Source organism: Narcine bancroftii, chromosome 12, assembly GCF_036971445.1.
Source record: "Narcine bancroftii isolate sNarBan1 chromosome 12, sNarBan1.hap1, whole genome shotgun sequence".
NCBI classification, from domain to species: Eukaryota; Metazoa; Chordata; class Chondrichthyes; order Torpediniformes; family Narcinidae; genus Narcine; species Narcine bancroftii.
This window is the reverse complement of record NC_091480.1, coordinates 25,879,121-25,906,349: the sequence shown is the minus strand read 5'-3', so window position 1 is coordinate 25,906,349 and position 27,229 is coordinate 25,879,121. Positions and strand designations below refer to the sequence as shown.

The 27,229-nt window shown below is 43.3% G+C and overlaps 1 protein-coding gene and 1 long non-coding RNA gene across 6 annotated transcripts in view; one reads left to right on the top strand and one right to left on the bottom strand.

Annotated features, from left to right (window-relative positions):
* Nucleotides 1-12,571: 12,571 nt before the first annotated feature.
* On the bottom strand, nt 12,572-25,707 carry LOC138747021 (uncharacterized). Its single transcript, XR_011347245.1, has 4 exons — nt 25,156-25,707; nt 22,328-22,551; nt 21,232-21,359; nt 12,572-12,957 (listed from the first exon to the last, which is right to left on the bottom strand). It is a non-coding gene; the product is annotated as an uncharacterized lncRNA (long non-coding RNA).
* card11 (caspase recruitment domain family, member 11) overlaps nt 25,388-27,229 on the top strand; it is a 286,003-nt gene continuing 284,161 nt past the window's right edge. For 4 of the 5 annotated variants that reach the window (XR_011347238.1, XR_011347237.1, XM_069905859.1 and 1 more), the window contains exon 1: nt 25,390-25,671. Coding sequence is in view for 3 of the 5 variants with exons in the window: in XM_069905859.1 (XP_069761960.1) it covers nt 25,659-25,671 (13 nt within the window). In the remaining 2 variants the exon portion in view is untranslated. Of the gene's footprint in view, nt 25,672-27,229 lie in introns of all 5 variants that reach the window. The other variant, XM_069905860.1, reaches the window with a different exon arrangement.

Below are 27,229 nucleotides of genomic sequence, written 5' to 3'. Positions count from 1 at the left end.
TTGTGTCTTGATGTGAGCTTCACGTCGCGTCAGCAAAGACTCAGAAACCTGGCCAGGAATCCTGGGCAAGCATGGTGTCGGCAAGTGGAACGACAACGGGCGCCTCCAGTTGGAGATCTGGGCAGAACAGCGGCTTATCATTACAAACAACCTTTTTCAGCGTAAGGACAGCCTGAGGACTACCTGGATGCATCCCCGATCCAAACACTGGCACCTCCTGGACTACATCCTGGTGCGAGAAAGAGACAAACGAGATGTGCTCCACACCAGGGTCATGCCCAGCACGGAATGCCACACTGACCACCGGCTGGTTCGCTGCAAGCTCAACCTTCACTTCAAGCCAAAGACCAGGAACAGTAAAGCCCCCAGAAAGAGGTTCAATGTTGGAAACCTGCAGTCAGACAAAGTGAGAGGAAACTTCCAGGCAAACCTCAAAGCAAAGCATTCAACATATACAATACAATAAACCCATTAAACAATGTCATCACACAATGAAAATAAACAAGAAAAATGTGTAATCTACTTTTACACACTGGATCAATTCATTTTGTCTTCTTAAGTCCAAAGAGCATTCTTAGGAATTCAAAGAGTCCGAAAGGGGTAATGATGGTGGTTTTGGGGATGTCATCGGGACGGACTGGGATCTGATTACAGCCTCTGATGAGGTCGACTTTTGAAAACACCATGACCCTTGTAAGTTAGCACAGGAGACTTGCCGGGTGTGGTGACCTCGTTGAGGCAGTGATAGTCACCTCATGTTCTCCACCCTCTTGCTGCCTTTGGTGCCATGTGCAGGGGGGGGGGGGGGAGGCCCAGGGGCTCTCGGAATGCCGCACTATCCCTAGCTCTTCCATTTTTAAAAAATCCCCCTTGGTGAGGGTCAGCTTCTCAGAGGGAAGGTGGCATGCCCTGGCATGGACTGGGGGACCATCGGTGAGGATATGATGCTTAGGCTTGGCGGCAGAAAACTGTGGCACCACAATCAAAGAGAACTCCACTAGGATCCACGTGAATGCCCCAGGGGCATTGTTTGAAAAGACCTGGAATGCACCAATCACTACCCTTTAATGTCTACCAGCAGGCAGTTGGCTCATAGGAAGTCTGCTCCCAGGAGCGGATGTCCCACAGCCACAATTGTGAATGTCCATGTGAACCGGTTGCTGCCGAAGCAGAGGGAGATGGTGTGCGTACCAAACCTTCATATGGAGGTGCAGTTTGCTGCCCTCAGTGCCGGGTCTGGTTTGCTGTTCTGGGTGTTATAGGCAAAGGCGGGGAGAACACTTATTTCAGTGCCAAATGGCCTCCTGATAGAGAGCCCAGACATGGAGGAGGCTGTCGTGTTGGTCAACTGCCACAGCCATCAACGACAGTTGGCCCTGGTGTTTCCCTGAAATGCACAGGGTGGGTGGCATCGATGGGCCCCCACACCCCATCACTGGTGATAATAGCAATACTGTTGGGTCAGGGGCTCCACTTGCCTCTCTGTTTGCTGTGGCTTGGTTGCTGGCTGTATGCATGGGCTAGCGACCTGCTCACCAAGGCACCGCTCTCCAAAGGATGACTGCCCAGGCTGTGTCTTTCCTGGGGTCTCTGAAGTCTTCGTCAGCAAGTAGGAATCAGGTATCTTCAGGCAGCAGCTCCAGAAAAATCTGCTCAAAAAGCAGGCAAGGCCTGTGTCCCTCACCAAGGGTGAGCATTTCGCTTATGAGGGCGGATGGGATCCTGCCTCTCAAATCATCCATATGTAGCAATCAGGTGGGTTAATAGCTCCTTGAGGACATCATATTTGCCTTGTTCCGGAGGCTGCTATAGGAAATCAGCAACCCTTGCTGCCTTCTCCTGATCGAGCGTGCTCACCATGTAGTAGTAACGTGTTTGTCAAAAGTGGAACTGGACCTCGGCCTGTTTGAACCACACGAGTGGCTGCGACACCCAGAAAGTTTGCAGCTTCAATGAAACCGCAAGAATTGTTTGTTCTGTCATCTTCGCGTCCAACTGCTGGGTGGACCTGTTAGGGTCACCGATGTAGCATGTGCGCTACTGCAAAGTGTGGAAAGCAAACACACACACAATGAGTCGAAGTCAAAGACTAATTTATTGCTCTGGCAGCTCTGCGTATATTCTCTCGCAGCTGATGTCGGGAGTGTCATCATGGCAGCGCCAATCTGGGTGGCGTTCCCACTATTGCTCGCTGTTTCCCACCATGAAGGTGGTCACCTGGGACGTAGGTCATTGGCCCCCACAGGGTGTGTGCGGTCGCCATGTTCGTCGGCCATTTTGTGTACTGGTTCGCTTCCCGGATAGCGGGCTACTACAATATCATATTTTAAGTGATATTATATTGGCATGAATAGAAAATTAAATAACAAACAACAAGCAAAGTGTAGGCATAAATAGGTCCTTTTCCAGTTGGAAATTTGCCTAAAAGATTCACGATTTATGGAAGTCATTTTGCTGAAATTTGCTAAATTTGCTGATGACACAAAGATATGCAGGGAAAAGCAAATTGTGCAAAAGACAGAAGGAAGCTACATAGCTAAATGGCGTTTAATTCTGGAATATGTGAAACTGTCCCCTTTGGCTAGAAAATTTAAAAGGAAAAATTAAGAAAATAGTGAGTGATTATATTTATGATAAAGCATGGAGCGGCCTTTGGGCTGTTGTGCAGACCCTGCACTTGGGGTAGCAGCAGTTGCTCTCTCACATCAATTTGGCCAACATGGCGCCATGGCCATTGGAGGCTTACCAGCACGTGGCGGTGAGTAAGCTGCAGTGGCATACGGTGGGAGGGAACCTGTTGCCGAGTCCTTGTGGGGAAGCGGAGGCAGGTTGTCCCGGGACCTGGGATCGGACATTGATGCCCTTATGATCCCTGATCGTCCCAATTCCTCCCTGTTCTCCAATTGACTCAGTCATCACTGGTAATCCACCAGTGTTGCTCATCACTTCATAATAAGTATAAGTGAATAAATTGTTGTAGCCTAACTGTTATTGCCAAGAAACAATTTTAATCAGTGATTAATATTTATTATCCTGTATTTAATGAAAATTGCCAGGCCAGCGCCAAACTGTGGGAGCCAAAATTTCCGAAGGGCTGCAAGAGTAATTTTTTTTTTCGCCAAAATGTCCAGTGTCAAAATGCCTGTCACCAAAATATCCGGCGACAAAATGTTCAATTCCACCTGGACCCTTCATACTTATGGCAGCGTGAAGAAAACACGTCAGCGCCTCTACTTCAGAAGATTGCGGAGATTCAGTAGGTCATCTGAAACCTTGGCAAACTTCTACAGATGTGCAGTGGAAAGTCTGCTGACTGGCTGCGTCACAGTCTGAGGGCACCAATACCACTGAAAGGAAAGCCCTGCAAAAGGTAGTGGACAGAGCCCAGATATATCACAGGCAAAACTCTCCCAAATATCAAGAAAATCCGCATGCAACGCTGCTGTCAGAGAGCAGCAGCAATCATCAAGGACCCACACTACCACATGCTCTGCTCTCACTCCAGCCATCAGGAAATAGATGCAGGTGCCACAAGACTCATACCACCAGGTTCAGGAACATTTGCTACCCCTCAATCGTTAGATTTGTAAACACAGACTCAATCAGAGACTCATTTAAGGACTTTGACATTATTTATTACTGATTATTGTTTCTGTATTTGCAGAGTTTGTTTAAAAATTTTCTTGTTTATATTTCTTTCCTTTTTATACATATATTTCTTCTGGAATACAGTTTACAATTACCGATAAGCAGAAATTCTGCCTGTTTCATCTTGTATGTATGAGTTCATAGACAACACATAGATGAAGGAAAAAGTTCTTTACTTTAAAGTTGTTGTAAACAGCACCATGAGGCTGCAAGCCTCCATTACAGAGCTCACATACTGTGTGTCTTGCTCTGAGTGTCAGCCCCCTGCTGGCAGCCTAGTCTAATCAAACAGTAATCAAGGCCTTGCTAGTGGCCATGCAAACATGATCACTATCATTACACTGCCTGTTTGCAGAAAAAAAGAATCTCAGTATTGTATATGATGTCATGTACGTACACTACAATAATAATGAGAATAATAATGAGGGGGTAACCCTTGTACGGTAGACATTAAGCAAAATATTTTCTCTCTCAGGTTTTGGAACTTGTGAAGGCCAGTGGAAGCCAATACTTGGAATATTTTAAAGGCACACAAAGACAGAATACAAGACAAACATGGGGAGAAAGGGTGACATTATGGAGTTAAGGTTTTTTGTCAAATCAGCCATGATCTTATAAGATCATTGTTGGATCTGTGGCATATATAACATCATAAAAAGAGCTGGGTCAGATGTAAAGAATTACCACTGATTAGTAATGAAAAAAAAACTATACACAATATGCACATGTAAATAAATAAACATATGTAAACAAACTGACTGTTCAATATAATAAGACCTGCAAAAGTAGTGGACTCAGTCCAGAACATCACAGGCTAAAGCCTCTCTACTAACAAGAACATCTACAGAGAACACTGCCATTGGAGAGCAGCAGCAATCATCAAGGATCCATAGTACACACTCTGTTCTTGCTGCTATCACCAGGAAAGAGGTGTAGGTGCCACAAGACACGCACCACCAAGTTCAGGAACAGCTGCTACCCCTCCACCATCAGACTCCTCAACAACAAACTCAATCAGGGATTCATTTAAGAACTCTTACTTGTGCACTTTATTGATTTGTATCATACAGTCAGTTTGTTTACACTTCTTTATTTATTTACATGATTATGTGTGTAGATTTTTAAAATTATAAGGATAGATAGGTGAGGACTTTTATTTCCCCGGAAGGTATTCGGCTGAGGGGTTACCTAATATAGGTATACAAGGTGAATAAACACAGTCTTTTCCACAGGGTAGACAACTCTAAAGCTGGAGGACATTAGTTTAAGATAAGGTGGGGCAAGATTTAAAAGGGACTAGAAGTTTATCTTTTTAACACAGAGATGATGCGAGCTGCCAGAAAAATGGTAAACAAGGTAGAGGAGGGTACAATTATGATATTTTAAAGATATTTGGATAGGGTCATGATAGGAAAGGGTTCAAGGGATATGGGCTGAGCTGGGAAAGTGGGATGAGCTCAGATGGGCAACCTGATCATCATGGACAAATTAAGTCAGGAGACTTGTTTCCGAGATGCACACCTCCTGGATTCTGTGATTCTATTACTGGTCAACAATTTTTTTTTAAAAGGCTTGCTTCCTAAAAAAAATTGGGAATTATGATAGACAACTTCAAGGTGAACATGAAAATAATTTCAGATTTACTGTATCGTGTGGGAAGGTGGCAAAACGTTAAATGAACTTCTATTGAACTTAGCCTGTTTAATTGCATAATGCTGCGGGCACGTTGCGTTAGTTCAACTGACCCAAAAATGTTTCGCTGCTGATTTTCATTTGTACTCTGCATCTGATGCCCCTCATGTCAGTGTCCAACAATAGGCGGCCAGCATTGATAGATTCCATTTGCCCTGATGCCACCTTTCCAGGGTTGCAATGTCCTGGCGAAACCTTTCACCATGCTTGTCACTGACTGCACCAAGATCAGTAGGGAAGAAGTTCAAGTCTGAATGCAGAAAATGAATTTTCAATATTGTTTTGCACTCTTTGGTTTTGTATGCTTGAAGTAGACTTAAAACATGACAGAAAATCACAAAAAATAGGTTATAATCTAAAAAAGAGTACATGATAGAAATATTTTAAGGTGATTTTTGTGATCAACAGCCCACAATCAATTAAAAAAAAAACACTCAAAAGTGTTCAGGAAACAAAATCTTTGTTGTTCAGTGTTATCTTTTAACAAATCCACACCAGCTCTTGTTTTACCCAGCCTCATTTATTCAAGCGCATACTAATATTGTTTCTGAAGACTTCCCACAAGGAGAGATTTATCTTATTAAAATGATGATGGAATGATCTGTTAGTCAATAAAAATGATCTGTCTGGATAGGTACCATTTGGAGAATCCTATTTAATAATCAATCTTAACTATTAATCTATTTCTCTCTCCACAGAATCTGCCTGTCCAGTTATGAAAAAGATTTGATTTTTTTTTCAGTGAGAAACTCACATGGAGTGGCCATATCATATTTCTATGAATCTCTATGTAGCTGGATGGTGGACTTCTATAGATTTTTGGGACCTACTGAATTTGTGAAAAGTATCGTGCATATTTCTTTATGGTATTGCAAAATGTCATCAGTTTGTAACATGGGCTGAGAAGGGTAAAAATAAGTTATTTTACAGTCTATCTGGTTTGGAAAAGCTAGTTATGATTATTGCACTCGCTGAGAAGACTGAAGCAGGTAAGAGTACCGGCCACCACCTCCATCATATCAACCTTCTCCAGGAGCTCCACTGAAAGTGCCTTGACCAGCTGCATCACAGGGTGATAAGGTTGTCTCAGAGAATTGAATCAGACCCTAAAAGAAGCATATGGGATCACTGGGGTCTTGGATTTCGCCCCCCCCCCACCCCCCACACATCCGCTTTACCCACACTCAACCCCACCCCACCACCCACCAATTGTTTAAAGATGGCTCACAAAATCACCCAGCTCTCAGCATCTTCCAGTTACTCCTAATGGGAAAGAGACACAAAGAAAATGAGAGCCAGAACCAGGAGGCTGATAGACAACTACATCTCATTGACAGTGCGAATGCTGAATGACTAATGAACTGCTCACACTAACCATCTAAGATCCTACCATTTATTAAACAATATTTGTTCATTTTAATAATTTATCCTGCATAGATTTTGCTTGTCTGCATGTGTGTTTTGTTCAGTTATAATGATAAATAAATTATCAGGAGAATTAAAAATATTCAGCACAGTCTATGATAGTCGTAAAAAGAACTGTTAAAAACCGAGGTCCTGCAAGCCAAAAGGCCGCTGAATAGCTTTCTGATTTCTTATTCTGCACATTATCTGCACGTTACCTGTTCATCCGTTGAGGAAGGATATGCGATTTGTATGACGTTTCCTTCAGAAGCTTGTTTTCTTCTATATCACATTAACTATGTATAAATAGTGAAGTTGGAGATCTGAAACGTAACTAAACATGAACAGAAATATCACAGATTTTCTACTCAATAAGGGCTGTGAAGGATCATTGAATAAACATTTACATTTCCCTCGTCCGGTGGTTCTCAACCTTTTTCTTTCCACTCACATTCCCTATGCCATAGGGGCTCTGGGATTAGTCAGGGATTGCTTAAGGTGGGATGTGGGTGGAAAGAAAAAGGTTGAAAACCACTGCACTAGGCTTTGTGGCAAATTTAAATTCGAGAGTCCCACAAGGTTTGTTTTGTTCTTTTGTGAGGTGTACAGTGGAAGAAAGTACTCCCTTGTTTTGTTTGAGGTTTTACTTGTGTGCTGGTCAAGGCATGTGCAATGGAGCCTCTTTAAATTATGATTCTGCCATGTTGTGGCTATTTCCCGCCCCCTTCACAAACCATTTATCGTTTGGTGACATACATTTGTTTTGTGCAAGCTCCATTTCAGTTTCAGAAGGTCTGTTATTTCTACTGACAAGCATTTCTGTGCTGCAGAGCTCAAAAGGGTTTTTGCTGCCTTCTCAGCTACTTTGGTTTCTCTTTGTTGTTGTTCCTTTCTGAGTTTGCCTGCACCACTTCCTCCTTGCTATATTTACTCCAACTTGCAATTGGTAACACTGTTAACTCTAATTGGTCATATTCCAAAACCTCTCATATCTCCAGCCCTCAAGTCCAGTCAACCCACCCCTTTCTTTGTCCTGATTTTTTAAATCCAATGAATAAATGAAAAAGTTCAAAAAATACAATTCAAAAATATTTTTCTAAATTCTGCTTTATCCTTTCTTGTATTTCCTTACATTTGATAATGAAGTACCTAAAAACTACAGGATAAATTCTGGAGACTTGGCTACCTTGCTTGAGTCAAAATAGTCTCTTCTAATAGGTGCCTTGTACCTGAAATGCATTTTTCTTTGAAATATGAAAATGAAATGATGCCATTTTACAGGCCTTATGCTTTTGGAATGTACCTACAGTACAAGTATGATAAAGATCTAATTAAGCAAAAATCAGATGGGGGGCGGTTGGAGGGAGAAAGAAATGATTTGTCGTCATGGTTAATGAAGACCTAATTTTATGGTGATTCACTTAGCTTCAAGTGTAAGTCCAATATGGAGTTGCTAAATTATTCAAACTCTACAGATTAATGTTTTACATTATGTTTTACATAATGTTTCTACAGTTTTATCCAGTTGCATCAAGTTTCAGATCCTGACCCAATTTCAGAAATTTTTTTGATTTCCCTATATTTTTCCTCCAGAAATGAGATGCTGATAAGGAAATAAAAAAGGAAACTCTGGAAATACTCAGCAGGTCAAACAGCATGAGTGGAAGGAGAAATCAAATTGGTGCTTGAAGTTGATGTCCTATTTTCTGAACACATCCTTCAATCTGGTATCAGACTTATGACCTCCTCCAGACCCCTCTTTTTTACTGTTCTTTTTTTCCCCATTGCTCTTCACCATTTTTTTTCCATCATCCATCTCCCTAATTAAACATCCTTGCTTTTCTGATTTGGTTGAGAATTAGTTTTTGTCCCTTCTCTCCACCCTTAAACATATAACCATATAACCATTTACGGAGCGGAAACAGGCCATGTTGGCCTTTCGAGTCCGCACTTTAAAGGTAGAAGTGCTGAAAACTCTTTTGGCAAATATAGGGTAGCAGCTGTGAAGAGAGAAACGGTAATCCTCCAACTTTCTTTTTCTTTCTTTGGCTTGACTTCGCGGACGAAGATTTATGGAGGGGTATGTCCACGTCTGCTGCAGGCTCGTTGGTGACTGACAAGTCCGATGCGGGACAGGCAGGCACGGTCACAGCGGTTGCAGGGGAAAATTGGTGGGTTGGGGTTGGGTGTTGGGTTTTTCCTCCTTTGTCTTTTGTCAGTGAGGTGGGCTCTGTGGTCTTCTTCAAAGGAGGTTGCTGCCCGCCGAACTGTGAGGCGCCAAGATGCACGGTTTGAGGTTATATCAGCCCACTGGCGGTGGTCAATGTGGCAGGTACCAAGAGATTTCTTTAAGCAGTCCTTGTACCCCTTCTTTGGTGCACCTCTGTCTCGGTGGCCAGTGGAGAGCTCACCATAGAATACGATCTTGGGAAGGCGATGGTCCTCCATTCTGGAGACGTGACCCACCCAGCACAGTTGGGTCTTCAGCTGCGTGGATTCAATGCTTGCGGACTCTGCCAGCTCGAGTACTTCGATGTTGGTGTTGAAGTCACTCCAATGAATGTTGAGGATGGAGCAGAGACAGCGCTGATGGAAGCGTTCTAGGAGCTGTAGGTGATGCCGGTAGAGGACCCATGATTCGGATCCAAGCAAGAGCGTGGGTATGACAACGGCTCTGTACACGCTGATCTTTGTGTGTTTCTTCAGGTGGTTGTTTTTCCAGACTTGTGTAGTCTTCCAAAGGCGCTATTTGCCTTGGCGAGTTTGTTGTCTATCTCGTTGTCGATCCTTACATCCGATGAAATGGTGCAGCCGAGATAGGTAAACTGGTTGACCGTTTTGAGTTTTGTGTGCCCGATGGAGATGTGGGGGGGCTGGTAGTCATGGTGGGGAGCTGGCTGATGGAGGACCTCCATTTTCTTCAGGGTGACTTCCAGGCCAAACATTTTGGCAGTTTCCGCAAAACAGTACGTTATGCGCTGGAGAACTGGCTCTGATTGGGCAACTAAAGCGGCATCATCTGCAAGGGGTAGTTCACGGACGAGTTGCTCTTGTGTCTTGCTGTGAGTTTGCAGGCGCCTCAGATTGAAGAGACTGCCATCCGTGCAGTACCGGATGTAAACAGCGTCTTCATTGTTAAGGACTTTCATGGCTTGTTTCAGCATCATGCTGAAGAAGATAATAAAGAGGGTTGGTGCAAGGACGCAGCCTTGCTTCACGCTGTTGTCAATGGAGAAGGGTTCGGAGAGGGAAGGCAGGCCTCTTTAGCCCGGTTAAGCAACCTGCATAGGAGAAGGACACTCCGATATAAAACCTACGACCCAAGGACCTTGCTGCCACGTCCCAGCTTGCTTGGCCACGGCACACGAACCATGGGTGTAAAGGGTGGGGCCAGTACTGTGCACATTGCACTCCACCTAAAAGCTCCTTTGCGCAGGCCCGAGGACATGTCCACGTCCTTCCCCTCAAAAGATGCACACAAACTCAAGCTAGCATGCTGGAACATCAGAACCATGCTAGACAAGGCTGACAGCCACCGACCTGAACGTCGGTCTGCCCTCATCGCACATGAACTCCTCAGACTCGACATCAACATAGCCGCTCTCAGCGAAGTCCGCCTTGCAGATGTAGGCAGCCTCCAAGAACACGGCGCTGGTCTGGCAAGCCTCAGGCTGAACGACGCCATCTGGTGTTGGCTTCATGGTCAAGGACTCCATTGCCTCCAAACTCGAAAACCTCCCATCAGGCCACTCTGAACGGATCATGTCCATGCGACTCCCCCTTCAAAACAAGCGACGCATCACTCTCATCAGTTTCTATGCTCCAACCCTCCAGGCGGAACCAGCAGAAAAGGACAAGTTCTACACTGATCTATGCCACCTCATCCAACGTACCCCTACAGCCGACAAGGTTGTCATCCTTGGCGACTTCAACGCTTGCGTCGGCAAAGACTCAGAAATCCTCCAACTTTAGTGTTATTGGAAATCCATTGACCTGAGTCTTTAACATTGTCCCTGTCCCTGTCGGCTGTAATGCTGAATATTTTCTACTTTCTTTGTGGTTGTTCCATATATCCAAAATCCACAGAACTTTGCTCGATGTTATTATTTTGTTCTACGCTTTTCAGGGTGATCTCTCTTGCTGAGTTTGGTTTCTTTCAGTCCTGGGTATCTGAAGGTACCTTATCTCTTTTTGATAAATGAACTCAGAAATGATTATTGGGATGCTTCAATCACACTCGAGCTTAGTGTAGCCTGCAACTGATCTCCATATGTAAGCTCATCTAACTCTCTGCATTATGATTAGGCCAAGTTATTTTCATTTTCCTCACATAATTTATGCTGAGATCAAGTTTAGTTCTGCATGACCAATCTTGTTCAAATATTGAGTTAAGTTTTAATTTTCTGACGCCTTGGCAGTGGGTGGGTTGAACATATTTGGCTGTTTATTTCTTTGACCTGCTTTAATTAAGCCAAACCATTAACATATCATTTCAGGGTTCTCTACTTCATATTGTGATAACATGGATGATTCAATTACAGATACTTTATATAAAACCATACCATGAGATTAGGAGAAAATAGACACTGATTATCATGTTAGAGATTATAAAGCAAGGATCTGATGGAAGATTGCAGCCAGCAAGGGGACACCAAGAAAAAGCTGCTGGAGGTAGCTGTGGAAGTCAAGAATGGGGTCTTTAAGAATGGGAAGCACTGTGGCAAATTCACCTGCATCCTAATGTGTCTATTACCAATTCCTTTTATCTGCTTTCTGAACTTTAGTTCTGTTGAAATAGCTTATTAGACATGAATTTTCTGAATAATGGTGCAGGCATAAATGGCCAAATAGCCACCTCTTGCTTCTATATTCTAGATTTCCTCTATCTGAGCCTGGCCTGACTCACACATCTACTCATTCTAATTAACCTTTAAAAATGAAATCAACAACTGACTTAAAAAGAAGTCATCTGTCATCTGTCGTAGGTGAGGCTTTTTCAAGACACTACACATGTAAGAATGATGAAGTGAAAAAGTTGAGGGTGGTAATCACTTTCACTGACACTGTGTGGCTTAGTACGACAATACTACTTACAAATTTGTTGATGATACCACAGTTGTGGGCTGTAAAAAGAGGCAATACAGGAGGGAGTGTGAAAACTTGGCTGAATGACGTACGAACAACAGCCTCTCACTCAAGGACATCAAGACCAAGGATTGTAGACTGTAGGAAAGGAAAACCAGTGATCAGACGAGGAAAGAGTGAGCAAATTTACATTTCTGGGAGTCACCATCTTGGAGGTCCTTTTCTTGAACCATCATATGAATGTCATCGTGAAGAAAGCAAGTCAGCGCCTCTACTTCTTCAGGAGATTGTAGGGGTTCAGTATGACATCAGAAATCTTGGCAATATTTCTACAGATGCATCGTGAAAAGTGTGCTGACCGGCTGCATCATGACCTGGTATGGGGGCGCCAGTACCTCTGAGGGGAATACCCTGCAAAAGGTAGTGGACACAGCCCAGTCCATCACAGGCAAAACTCTCCCCACTATTGAGAAAATCTACCTGAAACGTTGCTGTCAGAGAGCAGCAGCAATCATCAAGGATTGGCACCACCCTGTTCTTGCTGCTGTCATCTGGAAAGAAGTATAGGTGCCACAAGACTTACACCACCAAGTTCAGAAACAGTTGTTACCTTCCATCATCAGATTCTTTAACAACGAACTCAATCCGAGACTCATTTGAGGATTCTGACTTTGCACATTGTTTATTATTGAATATTTATTTGTTTCTGTATTGCACAGTTTTTTACATTTCTTTCTATGTTTTCATTTCTCTCTTTTGTCTATGTATTTTTAGTGAGTACAGTATACAGTTACCAAAATTCTGCCTGGCTTGCAGGGTTGTTTGTGATGTCGTGACAATAAATTCGAATTTCAAACTTTTGGAGTATATGGCACCAAATTCAACACACTGCAAAGTTTCTTCCAGAAATAGCTGAGACTCATTAGACACTCTTTAAAGATGTCCAAGAAACTTTATCCCCGTCAATAGACCATATGCACAAGCTCTGGTCTCCTATGATCTGCACACTAGTGATCCCTTTCTCATTGGCTGGTACCAACTTCTGTTGAGAGTCCCAAGGTTTCCCATTCTCATTTTCTTCTGGGTCCCACAGAATGATGGGTTGACTCCAAGTTATTCTACTGCTATCTGTGAAAAAGGGGACACATTCAAAAATATTGAACAACCAAGTTAGCACAAGCCTGATTAAATCTTTTATCAAAACTTCTTTGGGAAGGGACCACCATAATTACGCTGAGGAAACAGTGTCGTGGAATTCCTTAAGTTGAGAGCAGGAAGACTGGATTATTCATTACCATACTTGTCTGCTCCTCAGATCCTTTCGATACCTCTGTTTCTGATATGATTTCTCCAGGGAATGTCAGGATGTTGAGGAAAACCACATAAAATTTGCAAAAAGCTCCTAACATTTGATCTTAACATTGTATGTAATATTCTGAATCACATGCTGGATTAAATCCACTGGTTAGCAGTTTCATTCATTGTTTCCAACCTAATAATCCGAGCAGTAATTGATGTTCTGATTGCTCGAATCTCACCCATTTGTACGTTTGAAATTTTATTCTCTGCCTTTTTCATGAAGTATCTCTTGCTGTGACTCTAAATTGTCAAGTTTATTGTCATCTGATTACACAACCTGACGAAATATTGTTCTCTGGTCCTTGGCGCAAAACATGCAGATACCCAACCTGATATACACACATACAGACAAGCAAAACTTATGCAGGGCAAATATTCATGTATGGAAATAAATAACTAGTGTTTCATGAATATGAGGGTCTCAGATGGCGAGTGTGAGCAGTTCCTTTGGTCGTTCAGCGTTCTCACTGCCCGTGGGAAGAAGTTGTTCCTCAGCTTGGTGGAGCCACCTCTGATCCTCCAGTATCCCCTTTCTCTTTTTTTTTATTTTTTAAATTTTTTATTTTTCACACCGTAAATCACATTAGCCATGATATACACTATTTCTTTTTCACACATATACAGTGACTTTTTCTCCCCCCCCCCCCCTTTCCTCCCAAACCACCCCCCCACCCCCCCCTCTCATCCATTTTAGGTATACAATCTAGGTTGCATTAAGCCAGTCAGACAATGTTGTCATTCAACAAAATTACACCAGAAATTCTACTGAGTCCATTCTTTTCTTTCCTTCTCCTTCCATCAACTTAGGTAATGTTTGTCCCTGGTAGGTTTTCGCTATTGTATTTAATGTAAGGCTCCCATACTTGTTCGAATATTTCAATATTATTTCTTAACCTATATGTTATTTTTTCTAATGGAATACATTTATTCATTTAAATTTAGTAGTTTCTTCCTTTTAATTTGGTTATGTATTCCTTTAATATTTAAAGTCATATAGTTCAGCGTAGCCCTTTTATATTTTGTTTATCTTCTCTTTCCGTTTTTCCATCATTACCTTTCCTCCTTTTCCATTTCTGTTTTCTTATTTTCAACTCTTTATAAGACAACATTCCTACAACATCCAACATTTTCCTTATTCTCCTATTTCTATCTTCTTTATCCCCAATCTCCCCTTCCCCTCCTGAGTTGTCCTTTATCCCTTGTCGGACAACCACATCTCCCCTCTCCATTTGGATTTGCGAATCCACTCGCAAGCGTCAACTGATTTTGCAGTGACCGCTATTTCCCCCCACCCAGCCCCTCCCAGAAAAGATTTCACTTTTCATATGTCACAAAGGTCACTCTTTTAATTCTCTCCTTATTCTCTCTATTCCATTACCTTCCCTTATTAATTCTTGTCTATACTATCTATATTTTCCTCTAAGTACAGATACATTCACGTATGCACATTGTCTCTATTCACTCTTATACCTCTTTACCCGCATACATATCAATCGTGATCATTTTTACTCTCATTACCCGTCTTCATCCCTCAGTCTATTTTTGTCTTTACCCACATACATATCAATCGTGATCATTTTTACTCTCATTACCCGTCTTCCTCCCTCAGTCTATTTTTGTAATTGTTCTGCAAATTTTCGTGCTTCTTCTGGATCCGAGAATAATCTGTTTTGTTGTCCTGGAATAAATATTTTCAATACCGCTGGATGCTTTAGTATAAATTTATACCCTTTCTTCCATAAAATCGCCTTTGCTGTATTGAACTCTTTTCTCTTCTTTAGGAGTTCAAAGCTTATATCTGGATAAATGAAGTTTTTTTTGCCCTTTATACTCCAGTGGTTTGTTGCCTTCTCTTACTTTTTCCATTGTCTTCTCCAGTACCTTTTCTCTTGTAGTATATCTTAGGAATTTTACTACAATAGATCTTGGTTTTTGTTGTGGTTGTGGTTTAAAGGCCAATGCTCTATGTGCCCTTTCTATTTCCATTTCTTGCTGTAGTTCTGGACATCCTAGGGTCTTAGGGATCCACTCTTTTATAAACTCCCTCATATTCTTGCCTTCTTCATCTTCCTTAAGGCCCACTATCTTTATGTTATTTCTTCTGTTATAATTTTCCATTGTATCTATTTTTTGAGCTAGTAGTTCTTGTGTCTCTTTAGTTTTTTTATTAGATTCCTCCAATTTCTTTTTTAAGTCTTCTACCTCCATTTCTGCTGCTACTGCCCGCTCTTCCATCTTGTCCATTTTCTTTCCCATTTCTGTTAAGGTCATATCTATTTTATTCACTTTCTCTTCTGTGTTGTTTATTCTTTTTCTTAAATCATTAAATTCCTGTGTTTGCCATTCTTTAAATGACTCCATGTATCCCTTAATAAGAGAAAGTATATCCTTTACCTTGCCTTTCTTTTCTTCTTCTATTTCACTGTACTCTTCCTCTTCCTCTTCTTCTTCCTCTGGGTTGGCCATCTGTTGTTTCTTTGTTGCGCTTTCCTTCTCTTCTTTCTTGTTTCCATTGTCTTCTGTGGTCTCTTCTTGCTGCAGGTGTTCTGCAGCTGTCGTTGCCGGCTGTGGAGATCGACTCCCCAGCTGGTCCCCCCTCCCGTCGGTGTGTTTTTTTTTCATGCGCGGTTGCGCACTTTTACTTGGCTCAGCGAGCCATTTTTGTAGTCCATTATTTACCGACCTGAGGGAGCGGGTTTCTCTCTCCGCAGCGGGCCTCTTCGGACAGGTAAGGCCTTCACCTTTTTCCTCCGTTGTCTTCTCTTCCTCTCTTCTTACTGTTGATTTTGATTTTTCTTTTTTTGTCGCCATCTTCTTTCCACCTTTATACTCACTTTTCTGTAACTTTTATTTCTGTGCCTTTGTGTTTTCCTTTGTTTTTCCCGACTTTTCTGGAGAGGGCTGGAGTTCACCGTCCGGCCACTACTCCATCACGTGACTCCTCCAGTATCCCCTTTCTCGATGGGAGCAGCTGTGTGCGGTGTGGAAGGGGTCCTCAATGATGTTGTGCACCCTCTTCAGACAATGAGCCTGGTCGATCATGTTGATAGGTGGGACGAAGACTCCAGTGATCCTCTCTGCCATCTTTATGGTCTTGTGGGTGGACCTCCGATCCATTTCTGTGCAGCAACTGTACCACACTGTAATGAAACCAAACAGGGTGCTTCTGATAGGGTTCCTAGCCAAGGTTGACATAATGGTGCCCACTTCAGTCTTCTCAGGTAGTGCAGTTGCTGGTGTGCCTTCCTGACAAGAGAGGAGAAGTTGTGTGTCCATGATAGGTCACTAGTTTAGTGAACTCCAAGGGATTTGGTGGATTAAAATTTCATGGAAGTGTATTTGCCAGCTGCATGTCTCCAGCTGCTACTGTTGGCCCTAAGTATCAGGCAACTGTTGAGAACAAGGTGGCAGAGCCATAAGTGGTACTCACTTTTGCTTCAAAAGCTGGGTGGATAAAACTTACCCAGGAGGAACAACCTACCAGCTTCCTCCTGAAAAGCAGTAAATTCAACAGCATTGAATTTTCCATTTTTCGGTGACTCCCTGTACCTGTGCCCGTTCTCACATTTCTCTCAAACAATTCACCACTCCCTCCAGTGGTCTTGTTACTTATCCATCCCTCCACTTCCCCAATCTTCACTGTCCAGCACCCTATCACCTCGGCCTCTCCTTCCCTTTTTTGATGCTTCTGTCTCAACAAAAGGGTCTCAGCCTGAAACATTGACTGACCTTTTCTGTATTTGGATGCTACTTGACCCACTGAGACCCTCCAGCTTCTCGCTGTTTGCCCTGAAAGATGAGACGTATGATGCCTGCACAGGCTGGATGCTCCCCAGGGTCTCCCTGTTCATTAGCCCGGTATCCCAACTGATACCCTTGTTTTTGAAGCCATCTGCTATGATTGCTATGTCCTATGGACAGAAACTATTTTCTTTGGCTTAGCTTCGCGGACGAATATTTATGGAGGGGGTAAAAAGTCCACGTCAGCTGCAGGCTCGTTTGTGGCTGACAAGTCCGATGCGGGACAGGCAGACACGGTTGCAGCGGCTGCAGGGGAAAATTGGTTGGTTGGGGTTGGGTGTTGGGTTTTTCCTCCTTTGCTTTTTGTCAGTGAGGTGGGCTCTGCGGTCTTCTTCAAAGGAGGTTGCTGCCCGCCAAACTGTGAGGCGCCAAGATGCACGGTTTGTGGCGTTATCAGCCCACTGGCGGTGGTCAATGTGGCAGGCACCAAGAGATTTCTTTAGGCAGTCCTTGTACCTTTTCTTTGGTGCACCTCTGTCACGGTGGCCAGTGGAGAGCTCGCCATATAACACGATCTTGGGAAGGCGATGGTCCTCCATTCTGGAGACGTAACCCATCCAGCGCAGCTGGATCTTCAGCAGCGTGGACTCGATGCTGTCGACCTCTGCCATCTCGAGTACTTCGACGTTAGGGATGAAAGCGCTCCAATGGATGTTGAGGATGGAGCGGAGACAACGCTGGTGGAAGCGTTCTAGGAGCCGTAGGTGATGCCGGTAGAGGACCCATGATTCGGAGCCGAACAGGAGTGTGGGTATGAAACTATTAGAGAGATAATAAAATACACCAATGTGCTGGAGAAACTCAGAAGGTCATACTGAGTACAGCTGGTCAAGTTGGAAGGGCGTTCCCCCCAAGAAAAATGTCTGGGAAGTTCTGCACTAGATCCATTATTTCCTTATTTGCTTAGTTACTCTTTATTTTCTTAATTAAATATTTGAATTCTAATTTTCAGAAGAGTGAAGGAAATATGAAGAGAAGTAGTGTACAAACAAGTTATGAATAACTGAATTACTCCATAATAACACAGCAAAATGTTTTACATATTAAAAGGAATACAAAAGAAATGTAAAAAGTGTTTTAATTTAAATGATCATTTAAAGATTAGATTGTGCAATTTGGATACAATTATTATTAGATCAAGACTTTCAATGAATTTTTTATTTTGATCTTCATGCTTCCCTAATGTTATATTGCGCAAAAAATCTATGTTTAAAAATATCTCTAATTATGAAAGTGCTTCCATTCATCATGCAATTTGAAAATGAGGTAACCAACATATATTGTGTTGGATGCTGTTGAGGGAGATGACCTGACAGAAGCTGGCCGCAGTGACCAGGTCGCCGGCACTGAGCCTGGCACGGTGGTACAAAAGGTAAGGAGGAATGCAGTGGTCACTGGGGACTCCATTGTCAGAGGTACAGACAAGAGATTCTGTGAGCCAGATAGGTATACCCACATGGTGTGCTGCCTGCCTGGTGCAAGGGTACGGGATATCTCAAATCGGGTCCAGAGTATTCTGAAAGGAGAGGGCGAGCAGCCTGATGTCTTGGTACATGTGGATACCAATGACATAGATAAAAAGTGGGAGGAGGTACTGAAAAAGGATTACAGCGAACTCGGACAGAAGTTAAGAAACAGGACCGCCAGGGTGGTGATCTCTGGATTGCTACCTGTGCCAAGTGCAACTGAGGACAAAAATGGAAGGTTAAGACAAATTAATGTGTGGCTGAGGGGCTGGTGTAAAAGACAGGGTTTTGGCTTCTTGGACCATTGGGATCTCTTTTGGGGAAGGCATGACCTTTACAAGAAGGATGGGTTACACCTAAACCCAAAGGGGGTCAGTATATTGGCAGCTAGGTTTGGTACAGCCATCAGATGCGCTTAAACTAATTTGCAGGGGATGGGAACCTGTATGATAGGGCAAAGGACAGAAAAGATAAAATAGGAAAAGTTAGGTTAGGCAGCGAAAATAAAAAATCAGAAAGAGCAAGGAGGGTGAAAAAAGCAAATCTGAAGGCTTTATATCTTAATGCAAGTATTCGGAACAAGGTAGATGAATTGGCTGTAGAAATTGAGACAAACAAATACGATTTGATTGGGATTACAGAAACATGGCTGCAAGGTGGGCAAGCCTGGGAACTTAACATCCCGGGGTAGACAATATTGAGGAGGGATCGGCAAGAAAGAAAAGGGGGTGGGGTAGCATTGATGGTGAGAGAAGGGACCGACACGATTGACAGGAAGGATATTAACTCGGAAGATGCGGAATCTATATGGGTAGAACTGAGGAATAGCAAGGGGCGGAAAACGTTAGTGGGGGTGGTATATAGGCCTCCAAATAGTAATGTAGAGGTGAGGAAAGGCATAAAAAGAGAAATTAGAGAAGCGTGTAATAAGGGAACAGCTGTCATCATGGGAGACTTTAATTTGCATATAGATTGGACTAGCCAAATTAGTAAAAATATTGAGGAGGAATTCCTTGAATGTTTACAGGACGGTTATCTCGAACAATATGTCGAGAAGCCAACTCGGGAGCAGGCCATTTTAGACTGGGTATTATGCAATGATAAGGGGCTAATCAGCAATCTTGTTGTGCGAGGCCCTTTGGGTAGGAGCGATCACAATATGATCGAATTCTCACTCGACATGGAGAGTGAAGAAATTAAAACCGAGACTAAGGTCCTGAATTTAAATAAAGGGAATCATGATGGTATGAGACGGGAGTTGAGTAAGATTGATTGGGTGGTGTTTATGGGGGGGTTGACGGTGGATAGACAATGGAAAGCATTCAAAGATCTAATGGAAGAATTGCAGAAATCGTTTATAACGGTTTGGCATAAAAATAAACCAAAAAAGGTGACTCAACCGTGGATAACAAGGGAAATTAGAGACAGCATTAGGTCCAAAGAGAGAGCATATCAATTGGCCAAAAAAAGTACCAAATCCGAAGACTGGGAACAGTTTAAGATGCACCAAAGGAGGACAAAGGGATTAATCAAGAGGGCAAACATAAATTATGAAAGTAAGCTTGCGGCAAACATAAAAACCAACTGCAAAAGCTTTTATAGATAGGTGAAGAGGAAAAGATTGGTGAAATCCAGAGTTGGTCCCTTGCAGTCAGAATCAGGGGAATAAGGAAATGAGAGACCAATTAAATTCTTACTTTAGTTCTGTTTTCACAAGAGAGGATACAAATAACCTTCCAAGGATGATGGAAAACATAGAGACTAATGCAAGGGAGGAACTGAAAGAAATCAGTATCTCTAAAGACATGCTCTTGGGGAGATTGAAGGGATTGAAGGCCGATAAATCCCAAGGGCCAGATAATCTACGTCCTAGGGTACTTAAAGAAGTGGACATTCAGATAGCAGATGCTTTAACAATTATTTTCCAGAGCTCGATAGACTCAGGATCACTACCCATGGATTGGAGGATAGCTAATGTTACCCTACTATTTAAAAAGGGGAGTAGAGCCTTTTTAGGCCGGTGAGCCTTGCCGGTGGGCAAAATGATGGAATCCATTATTAAGGATGTAATAGCGGAGCATATGACTAGCAGAGAAGGGATCGGACAGAGTCAACATGGATTTACAAAAGGTAAATCGTGCTTGACAAATCTATTGGAATTCTTTGAGATGGTGAGAGGTAAAATAGATGGGGGAGAGCCAGTGGATGTGGTGCACCTGGATTTCCAAAAGGCCTTCGATAAGGTCCCACATAAACGACTGTCATGCAAAATCAAGGCTCATGGGATTGGGGGAAAGGTATTGATGTGGATTGAGAACTGGCTGGCAGATAGAAGACAGAGAGTTGGGATAAACGGCTCGTTTTCTGAGTGGCAGGCGGTGACCAGTGGGGTGCCAAAGGGATTTGTACTGGGACCCCAGCTGTTCACAATTTACATTAATGATCTAGATGAGGGGATTGGATGTAATATCTCCAAATTTGCAGATGACACTAAGCTAGGAGGGGTTGTGTGCACTGAGGAGGGGGTCAGGAAGCTCCAGTGGCAAATGCACTACAATGTGGATAAATGTGAGGTTATCCACTTTGGTAATACAAACCGAAGGGCAGATTACTATTTGAATGGCAATAGATTGGGAGATGGGGAAGGGCAGAGAGGCCTAGGGGTTCTTGTGCACCAGTCACTGAAGGCAAGCATGCAGGTACAGCAGGCGGTTAAAAAGGCAAATGGTATGTTGGCCTTCATATCAAGAGGGTTTGAGTATAGAAATAAGGATACCTTACTGCAGCTGTATATAGTCTTGGTGAGACCACACCTGGAGTATTGTGTGCAGTTTTGGTCGCCTTATCTGAAGAAGGATGTTCTTGCAATGGAGGGAGTGCAAAGGCGATTCAGCGGGCTGATACCTGAAATGGGAGGAATAACTTATGAGGAAAGATTGCGCAATTTGGGATTGTACTCACTGGAGTTTAGAAGATTGAGAGGGGATCTCATAGAGACATATAAAATTCTGACAGGACTGGACAGAATGGATGCGGAATGGATGTTTCCAATGGTGGGGGAGTCCAGAACCCGGGGCCATGGTTCGAGGATAATAGGCAAACCATTTAGAACCGAGATGAGGAGGAATTTCTTTACCCAGAGGGTGGTGAATCTATGGAATTTATTGCCACAGAGAGCAGTAGAGGCAGGTTCATTGAATATATTTAAGAGGGAATTAGATATATTTCTTCAGTATTAGGGGATACGGAGAGAAGGCGGGGATGGGGTACTGAACTTTAAGATCAGCCATGAGCTTATTGAATGGCGGAGCAGGATCGAAGGGCCGAATGACCTACTCCTGCTATGTTTCTATTATTTAAATCTTCACATATCTGACAATATTTTGAATTGAAATTAGTCTGTTATTTATTGAGATAATCAGTACTGTGGAAGTTTTTTGTGGAATTATCATTAGTCTCTTAACATTGCAGAGGCATGAGAATGTGTGTGCGAGATCATCTCCAGAGGTTTCATCCCACAAACACTCGCCTGTCCACCTAGCTTTTTCTTCCTTTGTTCATCTCTCCCATTCTCTACACCAACCATTCTGAACCATTATTCAGCTATACCCCCACCCCCCCAAGGACTCTGCTTAAAGTTTATAGGTTCCTTCCCTATGCAGCATTCATTTTGGTTTCTTTCATACTTCTCTCCTATTGACCACATTAAAAATATTAGTTACATGAAGTGAAAAGAAAACAAGGCTTTTACCTGTACTCAAATGCGCTGTGGCCCCCATGGGAGCCCTAAGGCCCCTGTTGAGAATGTGGCTCTACCCCCAATTCTATCTCCCTCTCTGATTTCACAGTCTCTCTTCTATTCCCTTACGTACTGCTATCTTTCTTGATCCTTCTCAGTCTTAATGCAGAGTCTCGCCCCAAAATGTCAACTTCCACAGATGCTGTGTTCTTTATGAATCTGTATTGTGACCCATTGAGATCTTCCAGCTTTCTGTTATTGTTCTTCGAATCTGACATCAACTGTTTCTTTTTTCCTTATGGCTGGAAGTTCATGGTGCTGAGTGCAGTCAAATGAGACGGGCCTTATATTAATCATCTGAAACACAAAAAAACTGCCCCTGAAATATTGATAAATATGGATTACTTCCCAAATCTAGGGAGCCCACCTCTCAGTAGAGATGATCTTCAGTGGCTGAAATCTTCAGTGCACCAGCACAGCATTTTGGTCATCTTAAGTAAAGAACATTTAGACCTCAAACCTGGCACTCAGCTTAAGGTCGATCAGGTAGCATTGAACATTATCTTCCCATGTGCTACAAAATTAATGAAATCAGGACAATAGATAATTGAGAGATAAATTAAAATGAGCTTTACAATTTCAGTTACTCGTATCAAACACCTCACCCTCTTCTACACCACCCATCATCCTCATCCCACCATTGGCATTCCATCTCCACCACACCTGTACTGACTAAGATTAAGCATGCTAATGGATGATATGGAAAGGGTAATTTAATTACCTCTTTCTCATTCCTTCAGGCTAAGCATGTTGGAATGAAGCCACCTGCACAAGAGGAAGATAATTCCTGTCCTCATTCGAGGAGACCATTATGGAAATAATGGGGTTAGGGTCACCGACTCCCAAACCACATCTGGAACATGTGTGATCTAAAATCTACCGTGAATGTTCAATCAGAATGTTTCATTATTATCTCATCTTCATTATAAAAGATCTGATCAAGGATCTAGGATCTGAAATTAATTCTGTTTCTTTTTCCAGTTTTTTGTTTTGTTTTCAATTCAGATCGGCCTAGTCATCTCTATCTGCACTTATATATTACAAAAATCACCCTTATTACTGCCTGTCTCACCCTGGAAGTTCTTTGGCCAAAGCTTGCATGTAAATATCTTCTGTTTTGTCTTTGCAGGGTACAGATAGAAGCCACAAGATACTCCTTATCCAAAGAAGCAAAAGGTATAGAAGGAGCATGAGGAGAGCAAGGAGACACCAACAGAAGAAGAGCACAGTCTGCCATTGCATCTGACAGCAGCATATCCAAGACGGGCACCATGAAGGATCAGCAGATTAATTGGAGACTACACATTCCATACTGCCCCAGAGAGCTCAGATGAGTGCTATAGTTTGGATGCTGCCATGATCAGGCTGATGTTTAGTAAGTCATTAAAAGCCTGCAGCATCAAATGCAGGAGATAAGCAGGAGCATGGAGAAGTCCACTTCCCCACTTTGGAGATCTTGCTTGTATCTTTGCTGAGAATTGTCAATCATCCCACTACACTGGCTACTGACAACACAGGAAACACAGGTGGAAATCTTTCTGCTTCTTTACAATTTCACATTGGTCAAGCAAAAGGTCGGTTGAGGCCGTGGAAGCAAAGTGAAGCTGGAAAGGATCAGCCAAATGTAAAGAAGGATCAGCTTGAACAGGGATGTTGCCTGTGAGATTATTTTCTCACAGCAGTGAGATTCTGTTCATGGACACAGCGATATTATCCTTGATTCTCCAGGAACAAAAGTGCATTGCATAAGAACAGCTTGCTCTCCTCTTTGAATAGCGATACTTTGCATCTCAGCAGATTCCTTTCTTTTATTCTAAACATAGACCTTATTCACAATAAATTATTTAGAAAGAAAAAAAATGTTCAGACTATTCCAAACCTTACTTTCATAATCATAGATTCCTGTCACTGTACATTGTTGCATTTGATTCTATTTATGCCATTACCACCTCTGTGGCATTTTCTTGCTTCTTTTCCACCCCCAGGCTGGTTGAGGGACTTGCCCTCAGTCTCAGCTTCTCAATGGCCAGTAATGGGAGCACTCTAGACTGTGGTCTTTTTTTTAAAGTGCTGAAGCTCACCAAAAACGGTGACAAGGAGGTGCCAGAGTTGACCCATGAGGAGCCTGGAACAGCCGCAAGGGTTACTGGAGCTGCCCGCTGAGGTACCAAAGTGGCGTTCTGGTGAGCCATGGTCCTTCCCCACAGTTCCCTTGCATTAGCTGCCCCAAGCCTCAGTGCACCCATCGCACATACTCTTTTACAGTGGCATAGCTGAGGGAGGGGGTGCAGGGTCAACGACTGGCACATTTTTCAAAAGTGGTGCTTTTCTCCTCCTCCCCCCACTCCGCCATCCCTGGTCCACTGCTGCCCACCCCCCCACCCCACCTCCAGTCCGACGCCACTGCCACTCCCCCCAGTCTGACATCATTGCTGAAAATTCGGTGCGGTCCACCATTCAACCACTCTGGTATGTGTCATGATACATAAAAAAGGCTCACTCCCTCTAAATTTAGAATCTCCTGCATCCTGGAATGTGCCAGTTGGCAGCATTCCCTTATGTGCTGAAAGGCCGACGAGTTTGGGGCAGACCCTGGAGCGTCTTTCACCGAGTCGATGAAACATCCCAGAAGTTCAGGATGTCCAACCCTGTGTGAGTCCCTGGGAACAGCCCATAGATCAGAATCCTCTGTCACACTATTGCTGGTGATGAATGTATTTTCTCCATGAGCAGAAATAGGGCATGCTCGAACACTCCTGGCTCTTGTCGGTACAGATTTATTGTCAGAACGTACAACCCTGCAGGTCAGGAAGAATTACTGTAAACTGTACTCAAGGAGAAGACGCCTATTCAAAAATGAACAACGGGCTCAAGCCCAAAGCATGGGTGATGTAACTTTACCTTTGCTACATCAAGGCACTGCTTGGCCTGCTGAGTTTCTCCAGCATTTGTGGGGGTTTTTTTCAATAAAGAAAGAGATGTAGACAAACTGCAAATACAGAAAAATATTCAGCAATAAATCATGATCCCCTCCCCCTGGACATCCCAGCCCACTCCCAATAGTGTGAAGCCATCCCATCTGGTGAAGAACGTCTGCAAACTCTCAAGAGCAAAGGAGAGCAGCCAAACCACTACTCGGACTCGAGCCAACTCGTGCTCCCTTTGCCCAACTCGATTTGCTGCCAGGTCAAGGAAGGGGCCGAGCAACGTTTGCACGGGTGCCTCGACGGAGGTGGGTCCATGTGGTCTTGACAAACTCCGCCCATCTGCCTGACTACAGCTGTGAAGCAATGTAGGTTTCATTTCGTCAAAGCTTGGCCGGCCGAAGACGGAGCGGGGCTCCACTTGCCGTGAGTGGAGCAGGTATGAGTTGCCACCAGAGGAGCAGTTAAAAGCGAGTGGTCATGAGCGTGAAAGGTGAGTCCCAGTCCTCACGCGATGTCTGATTGGACGCTGTTGAACTTGTAACAATCTGTCGCGGTGACGCGTGATGCAACTTTGTTACAGTCTCCGACTGAGGTGTTTCAAGTTGGAGAAATGTATGTCGTGTCTTCCCACGTTCGCAGGCCACCTCGTTCCCCCCCCCGACCCCCACCACCCCCACCCCCTTCCCTGGCCGCTCACAAATCTTGACCACGAGATGCACCCTTCATCTCGGGGTTCAAGTCAAGTAGTTCGGCCCAACTCTTTTTGTTTGTTTTAACCCGGCCCAATAGTCATTTTAAAATGTTCATTGAGGAACTAGTTGGAGGGGGGGGTGAAAGTTATAAAATGAGCTGTGAAAGCAACTCGCTGTCCCCCACATGACCATCAATAGGTTGGATGTGGAGTATTGGAATGAAATTGTGGGAGTTGATGTTATAATTGTACTCTGCGATCAACAAATGCAGGTAATCTCGTGAGTAGGATATCGATGCGATAAAACTTCGCCTCGCGGGGAAGAGAGTATGTTTGGCCGCTGATCTTGATGCACTTTATGACGTTTGTGGATGGAATAGAACCACTGGCTCTGGTGGGCTCCGTGGAAACTACTATCTCGGTGGACGTGCATTGGCAATAAAAAGGGAGTCCAGACCGCGTGTAGCCCCATCCGTAACCTCTCCTCGTGATTTGCAGCCAAAAGTACTCCTGCAGTCTTGCATTTCAGGAGACCCAGCAGCCCATTTGTGCCCCCCCCCCCCCCAGCAAAGTAGTAATAATGAGTGGGGTTGTTCGTGATGTTGACTGAGGGACAAAGTTCACCTTAATTCAGCCCCTTGATCTTCAAATTCGTGCCATCAGTACTTTCAAAACCATTTTTTTTTAAAAATGACCACTTGGGCTGGTGCTCAAATTTCTGACTCGGTTGAGAGTACTTCCACCCAGCCACAGCTGACACAAAATTGAGATATAGCCACATGAACGTTGAATTAATTTCGAATATGCAATCATTTATTGGCTTTTAAATGAGAGCTCTCTTGTGCTGCTCTGATCATAGATACTTCCATCATTTCCCCAAGTCGATTGCTGAATTGTGAAGATGTAATACTAAGTTTCAGTGATTCTCCCAAATGATGACTTTGTGCACAAGCCTACTCTATATGAAGGTTGGCAGAACATTTAATGGTGGAAAGAAGCCTAACTATATTCCACTGCCTCACATCCACCAGTTTTTTTGTTGAAGTAATTCAATGGCAGTCTGAAATAAGATTTGGTTTGATTTTTTTTTCTCTCTTCACCCAAGGTAATAATTATAAGTTGAGATCAGATTATGACCTTTGAAACTGGTAAAACATGGATTTTTAAAAAACCCCATATGTTTAGTTTATGAAACGCAATGTGTCCTTAATGCTTTTCTCCCATTTTGTTTTCCATTTTTGTTCTATTTTTCCTTCCTTTGCTATTGTCTGAAATGGTGAGGTTGCCACTCAATGAAACAAATAGAATGAAGAAAAACACAATATGAATGAAGTGCATGTCATTTCTTTGAAAAAGA